The following is an 18,110-nucleotide window of genomic DNA, read 5'->3' on the forward strand; positions in this document are numbered from 1 at the left end:
TGCAGTGGCTGTGGAGTTTCCACAGTTTTAAGAAGTTCAAGTATGGGGACCCAGCAAAGAAAGTATGTGCCTGGGTGCTGTGCAGCTGTAACTGGAATCACTGCATCATGAAGAGTATCATTTAGAAACAAGTTTAGGACTATAATTTTCATCAGTTTTGAAAATGATCTTGCAAAACCCACTATCAGTGTAAGCAGCACCAAGAACTCTGTCCCTTCCCATTACTATGGTATCAACTATCTGCAGAAGTTGACATGGCAGTACCTCCAAGACCTGAAATGCATTCTGGCCCTGCTCCTTCAGCTCACTCCTGCATCTACACAGACTGCAGATATATGAAGTATTTCTAATATCATAGCACAGCTTCATACATTTGCTTTCTGACTTCTAAATGCCTGTGCTACTAGGATAGAAAAGGAGCTCACTATCTTGTATAAAGCATCCTATTGTTACCAAGACTGAATTGGAATTTTCACCTTCAATTTGCAAAACTTTTCCCCTTGAAATGCACTATTTGGTAAGGTTGTATCCTTAATGCTTCAGTATGAACTTTTAAAATAGATCATTCCTTGCTTTGATTTTAAACCCAAGAAAAACCCAAGAATATTCTGTGATCAACAGAATCTTTCTTATGTACTTCACTTGGCGAAGTACACTTGGGACCCAGATGCAGCTGCTTCCTGAAAACACAAGGCATGTGTTTCCCTGCTGTGATCAACAACTCTTGGTATTAAAAAATATAAAAAGGAAAAAATATCAGAACTTACTAGCTGATTCACTTTGTGCTATTCTTTCACAATCATTATGAAATTCAAAGGAAATTAGAATGATGTTCAATTGTTTTACCCCCCCCTAAGCTAAGTATCACACAAGGAGGAAAAAGAGATGGAGGCGTTCTGCATAATCAGTTATATATGAAGCACAAACTAAAGAGCAGTGTAGACCTATATTCAGTTATCTCAAGGCTTAAAAAGGTTAGAAACATTTGTTTGCATAGGTTTCAGACAGTCACCATCCTTCTGAGCTCAATGGTACTGGGCTTCCATGAGAACTTCAGTAGTGTACTTTAAATCTTTTTGGTTTGGGTTATCAGTAGGAAACTTTTGCTTTAGTCCTCTTTTGAACCTCCATAAAGTAAAGCCCTTTTACTACACATCATTGGCAGAACATACGCAGCCTTTATTAATCTTTGAAAGGACATGCATGGACATTGATATATGGCTCCAAGCCAAAGCTTCTTGAAAGCTTACAATCCCTGGATTAGGCCCATTCTTAGTAATGCAGCCAAGACAACGTACGTTTTTCTTCTGATGATTTCAGTTAATTGGTGTTGGTCCTAAGAGTCAGGAAAACTTAGCATTTCCCTTGCCTGTTATCCAAACTTGGCTAAGACCTCTGTTGTTTAAATACATAGGATACAGTCAAAACAGTGTTAGCATGAAATGAAAAATGTCAGAGCTTGACCTATAATTTATACAGATGCAAGTTCTCATCTACTTTCATCTTTTCTGACATACCTGAAACCCTTTGAACCTTGAGGAAATAAATTTACTTCTGAATGAAAGCATAAAAAGAAGAAAGCTTTAACATTACAACAGTATGATTACAGGAAGCCGAAAGCGAAAGTATAAAAATAAGTCCTCTTACTATACAGAATTCAACTTGGGCACCCTGCCTCTTTTTACTTCATTAAGAAAGGTGCATTTCTTCTCAGCTTTCCTTCCTCTGCCAAGCGCAGCTCAGCATGGATTACAGCAGGATCATGAAACACACTACAACACGCAATGGTTGCACTCTGGGTTTTAGTTCATAGCACAGCAGCCTGCAGGAGCATACTGTGTAAGGAACCAGTCACAAAACCATAAACAGCCAGGTAGGTTCCTTGGAGTGTTTTCCTTAAGTCACGGAAGCAAAGAAGAAACCTGTTGTAGGTGAGGGGTACTGTGCATAGAACAAACCCAGTCTCAGCTGTGCTCAAACCTAGTTGCAAATAATGAACCTGGTTCAGGAAACCCTGGAGGCTGAGGAGAAGCAGATGCTATCCCAGTTGTGGCAAGGCAGCTGTTATGCACTTGTGCTGTTTGTGTCCCTTCCCTCTTAACTATTACTGCATGCAGAGGGAAAAATGGCAGGGCTGACAAGGCAAGGGTTGTTCAAGTTACATCTCCTCCTGCAGAGACAGCAATGTCATCATGAGCAGAGATATCAGGCAATGGCTTCTTCCTCAGTAGTGTGGTGGTTACAGCATCTGATGAGACTGACTTCTACAGACATCTTGCGAAACTAAAGATCCATTGCTTCCATCTGAACAGAGGGGAGTGATTCAGGATAAAGAGCAAGCTGGAACACCAAATACTGGTCTTCCTTGCCACTGGTCATTCACATTTCTGGGAGAATAAAAACTGAGGACTGCCACTGCTTCTTAGCAGTTTGCTTTATATGTTTTCAGACAACTTTGCCTAGATGGTGTCAAAGACAAGTATAGGACTCCATTTAAGAAAACACTACCATCTGCAGGCAAGTTTAAAAGCAGAAAGCCCTTAAGCATGGCAGATTGCCTAATGCCAAGGACTTTGAGCTGAGCTGTATGTTTGTGTGGGGGATGTTCAGAAACCAGTAGTATATATATGCTAATTCAGGGCTCCTATGAACCTGCTGTTTGGCCTGGATTTTAGACCCCCCAAGAATATCCTTCTACAGTGTTTGTGAACAGTCTGTTCATTAAGCTACTGACTGCTAGTGTGTTACATTGGTGCTCATATTGATCCTTATCACTACAGATCCTACTACATCAGAACAGAGTTCAACACATGCCTTCTCTAACTGCTTAACTAAATAGTGCCTTTAAACTCTCCTTTGGACAGTTAAGAATCAGTTATTAAGATGTTGCTACTGAAAAATAACTATTGCATTTTAAAAGTTGAACAGTAAACAACATTGCCAATATATTATTGCACACAAAGGTTTTTGGAACTACAAAGATTAGGAATGGGTAGTCTAGAAGACCCAGAATAATGATCCCAGAGCCATTCCAGTTGCTGCTCCAGCAAGCATGCTGAGTGCAAGGTCTCCATCGCTGTCACGGTACCGCTCCCGAATAATGACATGGTTTGCAGGGGGTTGGCCGTAAGGTCCTAGGTAGTAAGAGATTGTTAGGAAGAAGGCAAAAGAAATGTAGATCATAATGCCATGCATTGGGATTTCAAAATGTTACCATTCCTTTACCCTGTTCCTTCTCTTGAACACTATGATGATATCAGCTACAAAGGTAGAATACATCTCTGCTTTGGATTCAGCTTCCATAATCAAAAAAAATAGTTACAAAAGCCTAGCAACACTCCTAGCCTCATAAGAAGTTAAAATCTTACAGAAAAGTTAATAAAAGTAAAATTGAACATTGTTCTGCATTTATTTTAGCAAAACCTATGAATTACTTGTATCATTCCATCAAACAGATGGTGGGGTTTTTATGCTGGGAACAGATCTAAAAATTGATTCAACCTTGAAGTTAAGGCAAACAGTGAAGTTTCAAAAAAAATCTTTAGCTTTTAAGCCAGTTGTTTGCCAAAAAAAATAAATCAATTATTTACTCTATAATTGCTCCTTAATACTTCAATTCAGCCTTCTACAGTCTTCTACTACAGTGATCCCTTGTATGGTGACAGCTGCCACATCTTTCATGAAGATTGGCCCAGTAGTAAGGGGTTAACCTAAGACTCAAGAAAATACCCATTGACCCCTGCTCTGCAACAAAGTTAAGTTCTGCCTGCCATAAGTTTTATGACTTAGCTCCTATCTGCAAAGCAAACGTAACAGTATTGCTTTCTTTTTCAGACATTTCAGGAAGATTCAGTATTTTCAAAGATACTGTAGTGGGTTTCGAAACAGATACTGAAGTAATCCAACTAACTCAAATGGTAAAGCCTCTCGCTGACTCAACAATGCATGGCTAGGCACTCAGGAACTGGAGCTGATAGCACTGGGAACCTCATGAGAAGGATCATGTCAGTTCAGAGAACGAACCAAGCAAGGAAGCTGAAGATACAGGGGTTAAGTTAGTTGATAGGACTGAACTTGACCCTGTAAGATTTAGCTGCAGTAACTCTAGTGAAGGGAAACACTGAGGCTTGGTTGCTATCCCCAAACCATAACTAGTATCTTAACCCACCAACCTTTCAAACTCTGTTTAGGAGAGTTACTGTTTCATGCTGTATTTTTATCAGACAGATTTCTGTGGCTTGACTTCCAAGGCACGCTGGGAGTTTTTAAAAATGGTTCTTCAGACTTTCAACAAGCTGGTGCTTTTTAGTTGCTGACAACCAACAGAACTCACTTTCCTCTGTGTGTTTGTACATGACCTGTATCTTAGCACTTCACTAACTTCAAGGAGGAAAAGCTTTAAGAGCTGTTGGCTGGTACACCTCCCTTGTCACAAAAAAAAAGTGGAAAAGGCAAATGAAATAACCTAACAAATGTCAAATGGTTAAAAAAAAAAGACCAAAAAAACCAACAACACAAAAGTGGAAAAAAAATATTCTTGTTTGAGGAGCCAATCACAAACAGTAAATTACATCTTTTGATTTATATTACCCATGTTACCCTAAGCCCCTGATTCTGTAGGACTGCGGTTCTCTATGCAATGTTAATCCTAAATTAAGGTTACTTAGCTAAAAGCATGCCCTAAAATTTAATCTTTCTCTTTTATGGAGACTGAAAGCTACACAAACCTGAACAGAGCAATAGAAGACTTCACAAGGCTGAATGTACTCTCTTACAGCAATTCCAGCATGCAGAAAAGGAAAAAGTTAGTACCATGCTTTGGGAGTGGATTTACCTTTGGAACATTTTCATTTAATTCTAGGGTCATAGCTGGATATCAGCATTGGTAAAAATTAAGCTACAGTTAAGAGCATCAGATGAATCACAACTTCCATCTATGCCCAGTACAGAGTACTGAGCCAATTTTCCTCTAACTCTCCTATCTTTCCTTAGAAAATGTGCTGACTATTGTAGTTAGAGTGGTGTGTGCCTTGAAAAACGTTTATAAAGTAATTTAAATACACTGGGGTCACATTTAGAAGGTTAAATCACTTAAATTCTGTTGTGCTCAATTTGCTGTGGAAGGGTGAGGGGACTCTGGTACCAGTTACAAGTTAGGTTTCTTTCTATCACTCTGCGCAGGAGTGGCAGGTGGTAAAGGAAATTGAAAATCTTACATCTGAACCCAGCCTCACGTGTCAATTACTTGGTCTTCTCTAACATTAAGGGGATGAAGCTTCTTGGTGAATGTGGAGGATATGGTTGATACTGATTACCTTGGTACGGGTACTGGTAGGGAACAGCATAGGCTTGTCCATTGGAGGCATAGAAGACTTGAGGACCCGTAGCAGGATATGCACCATTGTACTGACCGTAGCCATAAACCTGGTGAAATCAAAAATGTCCAAAATGTTTTTTATAAAATTATTCTTAGCCATATATCCATTTGCGTACTTTGTTCAATTCTCCCTCATTCCTAATGCAGTTCAGGGTTCACTAAAATACCCAGTATGTGCTGATCTAGACTACTCCCTGGAAAGGATTCAGAACAGCTAGAACAGCTACTTGGAAAAAAAAAGAATGCTACTAAGCAGCACTCACTTCTCACCCCTAGCTTCCTCCTCTCTGCCTACATGCCAATAACAGCTCTCTGGAGAGCTCAGAAGTGTCAGGTAGGCAACAGCTGGTCCCAAAAAATCTCCAAACAGCTTTCCCCTGGCACACAGCAAGTAAACACCGGATTCATGACAAGTACTCTGTAGCCTTATATTTTGAAAGCAATTTTGCTCTCTGAAAGCCTAGTACTAGCCTAGAGCTAATATAGCTCCCAGTACCGCATCTATTTCTTAGCAGTGGCTGGAGCAGAGCAGCGCAACAAGAAATACTCCCCAAAACTGCACCTTTGTCAGAACATCCAGCAGTGTGTATTGGTACAGCCCCCATTCTGTTCCTTCTCCAATGCAGAACAACTGTGCATCCAGGAGCTTGAGCTGATTTATTGCTATGGCATCCTGTATACAACAAAGTCTTCATGTGGTACAAATGACAGCTCCAGTCATTAAATCCTATTTTTAAAACCCCTGATTTTATATCCTTCCAGTGCTTACACAATGTGAAAGTGTGGGCACACCTCCTTATACTAGAGGCTGCATGGCCAAGATTTTTCAAGATTAACCAGATAACTTCCCTGTCTCTAGGTAGCTTTATTTTCTAAGTTCACTGAGCATCCATCCCTTCATGTATCTCCCAGCCACATCTGTCTGATCCCTTTCATTGGAAATCCATCTCAAATAGCAGTGACAATATTTTGCTAGTGCCTCATTCCCACCCTCCATTTGTACAAACCTTAAAGGAGGATCTGACTGTGAAACACAGCACTTTGGGAGTACAGTTTGGGTGCCTAAAGGATGGCTGTTTCTGCTACCTCATTATTTTAGTGCTTCCTGACTGCAACTCTTACCTCAGGTGATGGTGTAGCATAAGCTGTATAGGGAGGAGGGGCTGAGGAAATGGCTGTCTCATCATACATCACATCAGATCCCACGTAGCCCTAAATACCACAGAAAGATAGCAGTTAACACCTTTCCCTACAGCCAGACAACTAGAGTAGCAAGAGGATTAAAGCTTAATGACCCTAGGAATACCATTTAGATGTGCTGCATGTTAAGAAAGCAGAGTGCCTTATAAAGCCCTGCAATGAGAAGCTACTTGGAGAGCAGATCTGGGAGATCACAAATCCTGATCAACCGCAGGAAGGAGCTGTACAGTTTCTTACCATATTTCTTAACCGTGTGTGTGCATGGAAGCACATAGACTCATAGACTCATTCCCTCTTTTCATCATCTCAGTTTTAGAAGTTGTTCTAGTATTCATCCTCAGTTTTCAGATAAAAAACATCTTCATAACTAAGCTAACTGCTTCCTGGCACCCTAGAGTAATAACACCAAGTGCTGCAAGTGCAAATAAAGGAAAAAAATGTGATAGGTGCCAGTAGCACCTGCACCTTTTAGCAGAACTTCTTAGCCACCTGTCACCTTATGGCCATGAGGAGACTGAAAATAGATTCAGTAAGAGGGGTTTAAATCTAAGGATTTGGGTGTTGGGTTTTCAGGGATTTTCCTTTCAAATGCCACCTGTAATTTTGGCCCTTTTTGAAGGCAGTCATGAGGCAAAAGTGACAGCTTACCTGAATCTTCAAGGAGCTCTCTAAAGATGATTAAGATTTGTTACAGTAGCCTTGTATTCTTATCCCTAGTATCAGAAGTCTGCAATGATGATCTTAGTGGCTTATCCCAAGAAAGAAACTGCTCCCTTTTTTGAATTTACATATGAATGCTTTAGTAGCTCAACAGAGAATGTTCCTATCAGCTCTTTTAACTGGACTGCAGAAAGTCTTTTGATGGCATACTGTGACCATATCCCAGGTCAAACTCTTGGTGGAGATCCTAAGGACTGCTTGAAACACTGTTGAAAGCATTGTAGTAAGAAGCAGGTATTTCTACCACCTGAGATCAAGTCCTGAAAGCATGTGTCTCAGCAGTAAATGTATTCTGTTATGCTACAAGAAACTCCATACAGGATATGACATATGCCTGCAAATGTCTTTAAGTGATGTAGTTCTCAAAGCTAGGATGATCACCCGGCTATTCCACTAGCACTGCTAGATGTTCAGTACTTCTGAAAGCTGTATCAGACACCTGCAGATGGACTCAAACCCAGTTACCTGGCTAGCTCAAGTTCAGTTGGAGAGCTGTAATAGCTTTGGAAAGTGCTAATTTTAGATATTTATTGTGCCCTGCTTTCAGTAGCAGGGGTCTGCCTTGGCTGACAAAGGAGATGCACTGGCAGGCTTTGATGCTGAAAAAGTTCTATAATCCTTCTCGGTATATCTGCACTCCCTTCCAAGCACCTCTTGCTCTCTGCCAAGAGGCATCCCACAATGTAGTGGATCTTACATTAAAACACCAGCTTCTTGTTTAGGTCAAAAGTGTCTCATACTAGCAGTAAGCTTCTTTTAGCACTTGGTCGGCAACAGATAGTAGGAGTGGAAAATGCATTTTTGCTGGTTTGCACACAGCCTCAGTGCCCACTTTCTTTAGAGACCAATTTCCCAAACATTCACATCCACCCAGAGAAATCGCTCTCTGAAATCATTCACTTTCACCCAGAACATATTTGCCCGGCTTTGGCTACAAGGTTGACATGTACTGGTAATCCAGAAGATCATGCTTCTCCCCACCCACAAACCTTACATCATGCTTATGACCCTGTTCTTCTCTAGCAGAGATGGATGGAACATCAAAGGCCAGCTGATGGACCACAGATATCACTGACAAGCTTCTTCTCTACCATTTATAAAGTCTAGGTAGTACACTTACTGTGTGTGTTCTGGCATCCTGAAGAGCAATTTTCCATGCCCTGTGAAAAAACATTGTTTAGTGGAACACTGATAAAAAATAATGACACTTTTTCTTTTTAAGACTATAAAAAAAAAAACACAAGGTTGGCAACTAGAGGTACTGCAGGAGCAGAGCATAAGATAATCCATGGGTGAAAGCCTAGTGATACACTAAAACGAATGCACCAAAGTGTTACACCAAGACTGAAAAATAATTATTTCCTTTGCAAAGCTGAGATGGAGTGAGAAGGAACAAGAAAAGGATCGTGCGAAGGAACCTATTTGAAGATCTTCACTGCAGGCACAACAGGCAGGTGATAATGCAGCCATACTCAGAATAAGATAACAGGAAGAGATACAACAGGAAAGTTATATCTCCTGCCTCAAGAACTGCTTCTGTGCTGACTAGAGGGTGTGGGCCTAGACACTATGACAGTTTGAACAGAAGGTACATAGACTTCACACAGATTCTCCTATGCTATATGGCTGGGAGCATGCATGATGCACCGTGCATACTTGGCAAGTGCTGGTGATAGATGTTATCCAACTACACATAGCTAAGCTCAGCTGAGAGTTCACAATATTGGAGTATTCTTCTTTTCAGTGACTGGGACGTCCTTGGACTATGCAGGTTCATGTACTACTTTAAGAAGGGGAGAGGGGAAAAAAAACCTGTTCAGCATGTTTTGCATTAACCGTATTAATAAGATGCATTTACTCCTCTTCATCCTTCAGTGTTTTCAGTGACTTGCAGTTAGTTTGCAAGAACTACACCTACATGAGTTAGGCAACTTACAGGATAGCTATGTTTTTTTTATAACTGAAAGCCTGCTTCAAAATTTTCCTGAAACATGTCTCTGAAAGTCTGAAGGAAGGATAATAACAAAGGGGAGACAGAAGAAAAGATAAAGGAGGAAGGGGCAGCAACACCAATACTCTTTGGCAGACTTACAGGCAGTCATCTGCACTTTCTGCACAGAGGTTGACTGTCTTTCCATCACGACAAACAATCTGCAGTAAACAGTCTCTCTGCTTCCCCTCTGGAGGCTGGAAATCTGAGTCAGGAAAAAAAAATGAGTAAGGAAGTATCTATAACCAGAATTTCATGATCTCATTTACAAGAAGGGAGATAGATTATGCAAAACTCTGGACAAAATAAATTATGGCCTGTTATAGCTGCTTTCCATGACATCAGAACAACTTACAGAAAGAAGTAACCTGCTCTCACTCTTCAGAGTATGTTCTGAAGGTAATTAGCTCTGAAGGTCACTCTTCATAAATGCAAGTGTCTTATAGCAGAACCAATCTGTACCCAGCAGTAAATACTCTCCAACACTTGTGTCCCTTCACTGATGCAGCATCAAGTGGAGTACTAACAAATGCTAGAAGTGAACTTAGTAATGCTTGAAAAAAAATCTGCTGAGGTTTCCCATTTTGAGTCCTGCCTCTCCCTCCAACCAGCACCATAATTTCACCAGTAACACTCTATGACTAGACACAAAAGTCTACTGCAAATATCCTGTTTCACAGAGTTATAGAAGGAAGTAGCAAACCCTAATGGTGATACCATGCCATTGACATCTACAAGGGAATTTCATAGCTGGGCAGTTCTTGTGGTTGTTTTTTTCTTTAACAGCAAGGCTGCACACTTCATGGGCATGTTTACTTCTGATCAAGTAGTATTATAACCTCAGGCACTGAGGTTGAAAAGAATCTCTCAAACCCTGAAGGTTTCACTCTTACCTCGACATTCATTCCCCACTCTGAGGTTGATGCAATGGATTCGCATGTGGATTTTATCTTCTATATCATGGCGATTCTGATCATCATAGAATATTAAACGGCCATCAGACCATAGGTCAAACCAGTTCTTCTTCCAACGCCGTAAAATAGTACCTTTAAAATAAGATGGTCATTTTTGAGGGTACATATTAGAGAGTATTTGTGTCCTAGAGTTAATAAAAATAAAGATATCCTTCCCAGTTGCCCCAGTGGACAAAGGCATTCTTAGGCTCCAGGCAAAATCCTATCCTACAACATCCCTGTATCCCTGTTTTAGAACATTACAAAATTGGGTTTCATATTTTATCTACTACTCTGTCACAACAGTTTATTTTAAGGGCTATACCTTGGTGCTTTAGTTCTAATTTGCTGCAAGAACAAGCAGAGGGCATGACTAATTGAAGACATTAATGTAAGGTGTCAGGTAAAGTTTCCAAGTATCCACTTATTTAACATTAATTACAGAGCAGCATCTGAAGCTGAAGGCCAATCAGATACCTCTGATTGGTATATACTGTTTCCTACTAGTATACCCAAAAGGGCACATGGAAATGACATGGAAATGCTAAGGCAGGCCACTTAGTGGAGTGTCCTATAGTTTAAAAAAAAACAAAACCAAAAACATACACAAAAACAAACAAAAAACAACAAAACAAAAAAAAACCACCCACAGACCTAGCGACTTCTTTAAAGGAATTAGCCAGAGGGGGGAGAAGAGGAGGTAAGAGGTCCACGACTTACTTTGCCGGAACAGCCAGCCGCTCTTCACAAATGCCATTGTTACTTTATCCGGTGGACAGAAGAGGAAGATGGGGGTGATCAGTCAGTATTTCACAACAATACCTAAGAAAGAGGCATGTCAAGTTAGAATATCATGGTTTACTCCACTAGTATTGCAGAGAGAGAAGGTAGATCTCTGCTGAAGATATTTACTAAGGCCTAACTAGTATTCTAGGACTTACCAAGTGGAACAAACATGCGATTGTAGCAATCCAGTAAAACTATCAGAGGCCACTCTTAAGTTTAACTGGGAAATGCGCAAGTTTATGATTACAGCTGTTGCAACTTGGAGAAGAGTCACACTGGTGACGGCTGCCTGACTCACCACCACCCCTTGCTTTCAAAGTTGTTCCCTTGACCTGCACTTCCTTTACTCTGCAGTGTCAAGTGACCAAGCAAACTCGCTTCCTCCATCCTTTTCTCCCTCCCTTTTTCTGAACTTCCTCTTCCTTTTTTTTTTTCATTCACTGACTCTCGAAATCTCACCAAAACAAAAGCTGAAACTGTTTAAACAGGAAGGAGAAAGCTGTTTTTATGACTTGTATGTCTTCCAAATTGTCACTAGTTCCCTCCAAGATGAATTTAAGTAAGTACAAGTTAAGCCCATAGAGTGAGATTCTCATTTCTCCTCAACTTTGAAATGAAGCTTGAAATGGCTTTGAGAAGGACCATGCATTAAATCCAAGTTTTCACACATGACGTTCAGCCCCTGTAGTCTGGTGTATGAGCAAGCCAAAGAAAAGAGATCGAACATAGGGGATACTGGCGGAAGAGTTTTGGTTTTACAGCATAATGACATTCTGGCTGTTGTTCTAAGATGGACTAATGAAAACACAACCGTATGGATGCAGCTGAACTAGAAAAGCAAAAACAGAAGTGTTTTTAACCCTCCCCTGAGAAGGCTGGTTTTTTTTTTTGGAAATTACTTGTGGGGCTTGTAAAGCCAATATGAGAGAGACACAGAAACCTCCCAGGTAACATTTTACTTGTAGCAGTATAAGAAGAGGGGAGAAAGGTGGCATAGTAGGTTTGATAGCCAAAGCAAACCCCACCAGAGAAGGAATGGCTGAAAGTAGGGGAGAAAGGAGGAAGGGAAGAGAGTTTTGTTATCTTTTCATAAATATAAAGTTAGTAAGCATCTGCTTATTTTCTGATAGATGTATATACGCAATCTATTGTGTATTGCTTGTACTGTGTCTGTTTCACAATTGCCCTTACTGGGCAAATAATATAACATACAACTAAAGATTATAGCTAGCAGGACTTCCTACTGAAAGAACGCCACATCCAGCACAGGCTTGGGTGTGACAAGTGAGAACCACATGCAGCTAAAGTTTAAACTCCAAGACAAATTTAGAAGGCTTTTGTATCTGCTTTCTGGGAAAACAAACATTTAACTGACAGCCCAAGGAAAGGGAGCATGAAACTCCTATCCTATTTTAATCCTGGTCACCAACCAGGTCCTGCTTTGAGGTACAAGCATCCTGTTGTCACTGGGCTACAGAGGGAGGGGAGACCTCATCACGGCCTACAGCTTGCTCATGAGGGGGAGCGGAGGGGCAGGCGCCGATCTATTCTCCTTAGTGACCAGCGATAGGACCCGAGGGAATGGTGTCAAGCTGAGGCAGGGGAGGTTCAGGCTGGACATCAGGAAGAGGTTCTTCACTGAGAGGGTGGTCGCGCACTGGAGGAGGCTCCCCAGGGACGCAGTCACGGCACTGAGCCTGTCAGAGTTTAAGAAGCATTTGGACTGTGCTCTTAGTCATATGGCCTGAGTTTTTGGGTAGACCTGTGTGGAGCCAGGAGTTGGGCTCGGTGATCCTTGTGGGTCCCTTCCAAATAGAGATATCCTATGATTCTATGGTGTTTTAATAGTGTAAGAGCCAATGAAGAACTTGCATGACCTTCTGTTCTGCTGCAAGCACAACAGTAGGCCATTGAGTGTTTGTAGCTGCCTTTAAACCTAGTCTGTTACACAACAGCATAATTAGATTTAACTTAGACACACGAAGGGGAAGAAATGAAGAAAAAAAACCTCTCTCTTGACAAATCAAGTTTTGCCTGTGATTACAGGATGCCTCGCAATCCAAGTCTCACAGTACAGAATGTCTCACAGCCAGCTAGGGATACAACAGCAAGAGACTTCAGCAGCTGTACAGCACTTGCATGCCATCTCAGAGGCAAGAACGACGTTCTCCCAACACAGAGCTTAAGCGCTTAAAACTTCTGCTCTGGAGAGCAAGCAATGAATCACACAGAACAATCTGTCAGCACTAACGTAGGAGGTGTAAAAACAATTACATATTCTTCTCTGGTCCTTTTTTAAGCACAAGCACTCACTTGAAGTCCAACACAGTATTCACATTCGACCCACATTACGTTTAAAAGAGTATTTCCAGAGCGAGAAGACCACCTGGCAAGATCAGCTGCAACTGTGCAGTATTTGCTCGTTAAGCTAGCTCAACGCAGAAAATGGTACTGAAATACTGATGAATCAGTTTCTTTTGTCACAAACCTCAGCAGAAGTTCCTTGGTGACTGAAATCTAAAAGCAGTAACGCCCTAAGCTGAACACAAGAGTAAACACGGAGAAGGTGTGGGGCTATTTATTCTTTCCTGCTCCTTAGAACAGCAGCTTTCCTTTCCTGCACAGAACATCACGTGGAATATCCAACAGCTTTTTTCAGCTGACTTCTTATGCTCAAACCCAGGCGCTTGATGGGAAAAGTGAACTTCAGAACAAACCAAATACTTCCTGCGACTTGTAGCTGCCGGAGCAATTTTGATTAATGCCATCGAGCTAGCAGGAGGCCTGGATCCACGCAGACAGAAGGTGTTTGGCCACGCAGCCCTCACAGCAGAGTCGAGTCCCAGGCACCCGGCAGCACCCACAGCCGCTCCCTACCTCGCTGTTACCGCCCTCCCAAAGCATCAGCTGAGGGACTACAGAAAGCCTCAGGCCCGGCAGAGCCGTCAGATGCCGCCGTGTTGCTCCCCGCTTTGAAACGAAGCGAGTTTTCCATTTCTGGAACTTTCTGGCTCTGCGACGAGCTCCCCGCAGGCCGTTTTCCTGGTTTAGCCCTAGCCCTGCCGAGAGCCGCGTATCTCGGCCCAAAACCAGTTCACGCCTCAGCGCACCCGAATCCCCGGAGCCGGGGAGCGCCGCCCGGCTCGGCCCCGGTCCCCGCGGGGCAGCGCCCCAAGCCGCCCGGCCCGGCCCGGGCTCGCCGCCCGCCCTCCGCCGAGGCAGGCCGGGGGCTGCGGGCCCCGGGGCTGCCCCTCCCGGCCCCGGCCTGCCCCGCGCCCCCCGCGGCAGCCGCCCGGAGCGGCCCCCGCCGCCTCACCTGCTGCCGCCGCCGCTGCTCTCGGCCGGCCCCGGCCTGACGTCAGCCGGCCGCGCTGCGCCGCCCCGGCACGGGCAGGCCCCGGGCCCGGCCCGGCCCCAAGGCCCCCGCACGGCGGAGCCGGGGCCTTGCGGGCCGCGGCGGGTGTGCCGTGCGTGTCCGTGTTGGGATCGCCCCGCGGTTCGTTTCTCCCCTGGCACGCTGCCTGCCCTCTCGAGCTGCGACGTTTCGGCTTTATTTCCTCCTCGTCTTCTTTGTAAGGGTTATAAGAGGGTCACTCGCTGATGTCTTGCCGTGGAAGTGCGGCGAAGAAGCGTCCGCTTTGTTCGAGGTGTTGGAGACCAGAAGGGGCCAGTTCGCCAGTGACAGCTTGTACACAACACGGCCACGCGCTTCATCACAGCGATGCTCGCATGACAGCTCAAAATGCTCTTTGGGTCTGTGCTGCCCACGCACTGAAGAACCTGAGCCGAAGGAGCATGCACAGTGTCACTAACTAATTGATTTCACAATAGGAATTTCCATTTCTAACCCAAAACGTTTGAAATTGTTACATTTTAAAAATAATGTAAAGCCTTCTAGCCAGGTGTAATATTTCTTCTGGATGATGGAGCTTCCTTTTAGAACTTTTCCCAGACTCATCCTGCTAAGATACAAGGGAACGTGGCTCTTACCATTGCAGCAAGTAGAAAGAAGATAAAGAAAATAAAACCCACATCATTAATAGGTTGGTTTCAGCCAAACTCTTAAGACTGAATGATACAGAAATAATGTTTGTCAGAGATAAAATTTCACTTGGTCTGTCAACAACCTGCTAGAGTTCCTCCCTCCCATCTATGCCTTCTTCTGGAACACAACAGGAATTCTAACTAGAAATCACATAGAAGGGCTGTGATAGCATATGTAATAGCATAGTTTGTGGCTGCCAGCTATCCCATTCTTTGATGTGTCTTTGAAGTACCATAAAAGTAGTAAAGGTAGAACAGGAGGGATAAAGGTGACTTGCGGAAAACGGACTCCACAATCAGTAAGATTGTAAAGTAGGTATGTTTATTCAGCGTTGGACAGCACGGGGGGTAGTCCCACCAAAGTCATGCACACCTGATGCAGCAACTTGCCTTGGTTATATGCAGTGAAGAGTTACATATGTATGAAGTTTCACAATATGCCTATACATATTCATAACCTGTCCCCACTTCATATTAAAATTGGTTCCAAGGAGTCATTTCCATAAACTCCTCCCACCTGCGCTTGCGCAGTGTCTCCTGGTGGTGGTCGTCGGGGGTCATGGGGATGAAGGTTGGTGACTTCCTCGTTCGTCACCGCTAGTTGACCTCTTGTCTTTGTGCAGACTCAGTTGCTCCTTGGCTCTTGTCCATCTGCAGGACCAGTTTCTGCCAGTTTCTTAAGATAGGCTCACACTCTTATTAAGAGACTGACCTTGGTAAGGGGCCCAAGGCTTCTTGCTTTAGTTAATTTGCACAACGCACCATAGTTAGCAAAGACACTACATAGCATCCTAGTTTAATGCTGTCAGCGCTCTATCTCTACTTGATAAGATTCTCCTAACTCCTTCTCTCAAAGGGAGATCTTCTACCTATAAATAGAACTGCAGGTTTCAGAACAAATGAGTAAATAAGAGTTGTGTGGAGTAAATTCTGCAGCAAATTCATTTCTGTTCATGTAGGAGGCTTTTCTCTCAGGCTAAAACCATTTGCCTTTTGTTGTTGAGAAAGTATTTTCAGGAACTTGGGTGTGTTGGGTTAGATGTAGAAGGTAAGACAATCTTCAGACTGGGGGAGTGAGCAGTTTTCTTGCAGAAAGAAAAATACTCCTCTTGAGTTTTTGGGAGCATCAGCAGATCCTATCATTGGTGTGCAGTCACCATGGGACAGTTTCCTTTTTGGTATGTGTTCAGTGTTGGCTGTCCAGGTTTGTCTAAAACTTCGGTTAGATTAGTTTTTAAATGATTTTAAATTCAGTGAGAAACTATCATGGTGGTTCGAGAATGAATTACCTCCACAGCCACAGAAGAACGTCAGGAGTTTGTACAGCAGCTGTTTGGAGCCATATCCTGTGCTGTGTTTACCTTGGAAGCCCAATTAGGGCTATGAACACAGATGCAGGAACCACCAGATCTTCAGTTTGCCAGAAACTTTAGCATATACTGGAAACCCATACAAATATACGTCAGGCTTATCATCCCAGTAAAACCTGAAGCGTTTTGAATTAAATGTATTGGGTTCTGCATTTGCAGATGAAACTTTCATCAGGGCATTTCTAACTAGCTGTGCTGCAGAGCTGAGGGTCTGAGTCTTTGTACCTAGAGCAAAAGAACTAGAAGATTTAGCTGAATGTGGATTGTCTACAAATCGGACAAAAAGGTGTGTTTGCCACTGAGGCATGGAACTAAAAACATTGTTGAAATTTTAAGCCTATTCATAATAATCAAAGTTTCAGAGTTACCAAAGCCCTTTTTTCTTAATGCAGTTACTGTCCTGAGTCAAAGAAACCAAGGCTGAAGTTCAGTTTGCCAGCTGTAGTTACAACATACCAGTTAAAATTCGATTGGAAAATTAAATTGCTAAATACCTAAGAAATTACTGTTCTGAAAAATGTACTTGTAAAAATTGAGCTGTATGGTAGCCTTTGGCATAATGTTTGCCTCTCCAACGTGTGTTAAATTTTGAGTGCCACCAACATAGTTTTTTAAATCTCCACAATTATTTGAGGGTCTTCATAGATTCTTTATATGCTGCTGAAATTTAAATCTTGGATTTCCTACCTCTGTTCATAAAATATATTTTAACTCTAAACCAGGCAGAACACACATTTTCATTAAATAAATTATTTTAAATAAAATACATGCCAGCATTATTAAGTTCTATAATTAATGCAGTTAATGGTACTACAACCAGTAAAGTGCTCAACCAGATTAAAAAAAATAATAATTAAGAACCAGCAATGCTTGCAAGTTAATGAAATGAAAGATATTAAAAGCAATTAAAAATATTAAGAAGCTGACCAAACCACCCTAGTTGCAGCAGAAAGATCTGCTGCTAGAGAACACCTGAATACAAATTAAAAGAACTAGGACTCCAAATTTGTTATATGGTTATTATTGTTTTTATTAATTTTCCACAGCCTAACTAGGAAGTTTGAGGGCAATTTGAAAGGAGGTAGAGATTAGGTGAGAAGAGCAGAGCAGAAGATAGGTCCAAAAATAAAGCAAGCTTGATTAAGTCTTTGTAAAACTGCCAACTCTGCAATAGCTTGTAAATAACATATAAGGTTTCCCTGATGAGAGGGTGATAGAAAAGGACATATTTCTAGTTTTGCAGAAGATTGTGTTGTCTCAGCTGTGAATACAGTAGTCCCAAACAGAAAATTAAATTGTAGACTTGGAGAAAAATCTTTATCCAGACCGCCTCAACACACTGACTTCTCTCAGTGGACAGCTCTTAGCTTCTGCCCTTCCCAGGGGTAAGTGGCCTTGCACCCAAGATTAAAATTCCTTGGCACATGATCATTTTACCTGCAAAAGTGAATATGTGGGGAACTGAAGTGAAGGGCACAGAGTTTTATGTCTCTTTGGGTTTTGTTCCACTCAAGTATGCAAAATATGGCATATCCATGCAGCAAAACATAACGTGTAATTGCAAAACATAGCGTATCTGTATAACGTATCTGGAAAACAAAGTGTGCTCACAGACTGCTCCAGCTGAATGTGGCTAGGAATAAGAACGCAGCAGTGCAGACTGTAGGACG

General features: G+C 42.3%; 1 protein-coding gene and 1 long non-coding RNA gene across 4 annotated transcripts in view; one reads left to right on the plus strand and one right to left on the minus strand.

The window, feature by feature from the left end:
- LOC106039173 (uncharacterized) overlaps positions 1-18,110 on the plus strand; it is a 44,900-nt gene that overhangs the window by 12,272 nt on the left and 14,518 nt on the right. The window lies entirely within an intron of this gene.
- On the minus strand, positions 1,159-14,710 carry PLEKHB2 (pleckstrin homology domain containing B2). 2 transcript variants are annotated; one of them, XM_067002594.1, is made up of 8 exons: positions 14,343-14,710; positions 10,961-11,062; positions 10,181-10,333; positions 9,390-9,492; positions 8,418-8,457; positions 6,500-6,589; positions 5,316-5,424; positions 1,159-3,134 (listed from the first exon to the last, which is right to left on the minus strand). In XM_067002594.1, exons 2-8 carry the CDS (start codon positions 10,995-10,997, stop codon positions 2,998-3,000), a joined length of 669 nt encoding a protein of 222 aa, XP_066858695.1. In that variant the 5' UTR covers positions 10,998-11,062; positions 14,343-14,710; the 3' UTR covers positions 1,159-2,997. The 2 variants fall into 2 exon arrangements, with proteins under 2 accessions (XP_066858695.1, XP_013041535.1); XM_013186081.3 differs by lacking the exon at positions 14,343-14,710 and adding an exon at positions 11,182-11,331.

The sequence above is a fragment of the Anser cygnoides genome, chromosome 9 (assembly GCF_040182565.1).
Source record: "Anser cygnoides isolate HZ-2024a breed goose chromosome 9, Taihu_goose_T2T_genome, whole genome shotgun sequence".
Taxonomy (NCBI): Eukaryota; Metazoa; Chordata; class Aves; order Anseriformes; family Anatidae; genus Anser; species Anser cygnoides.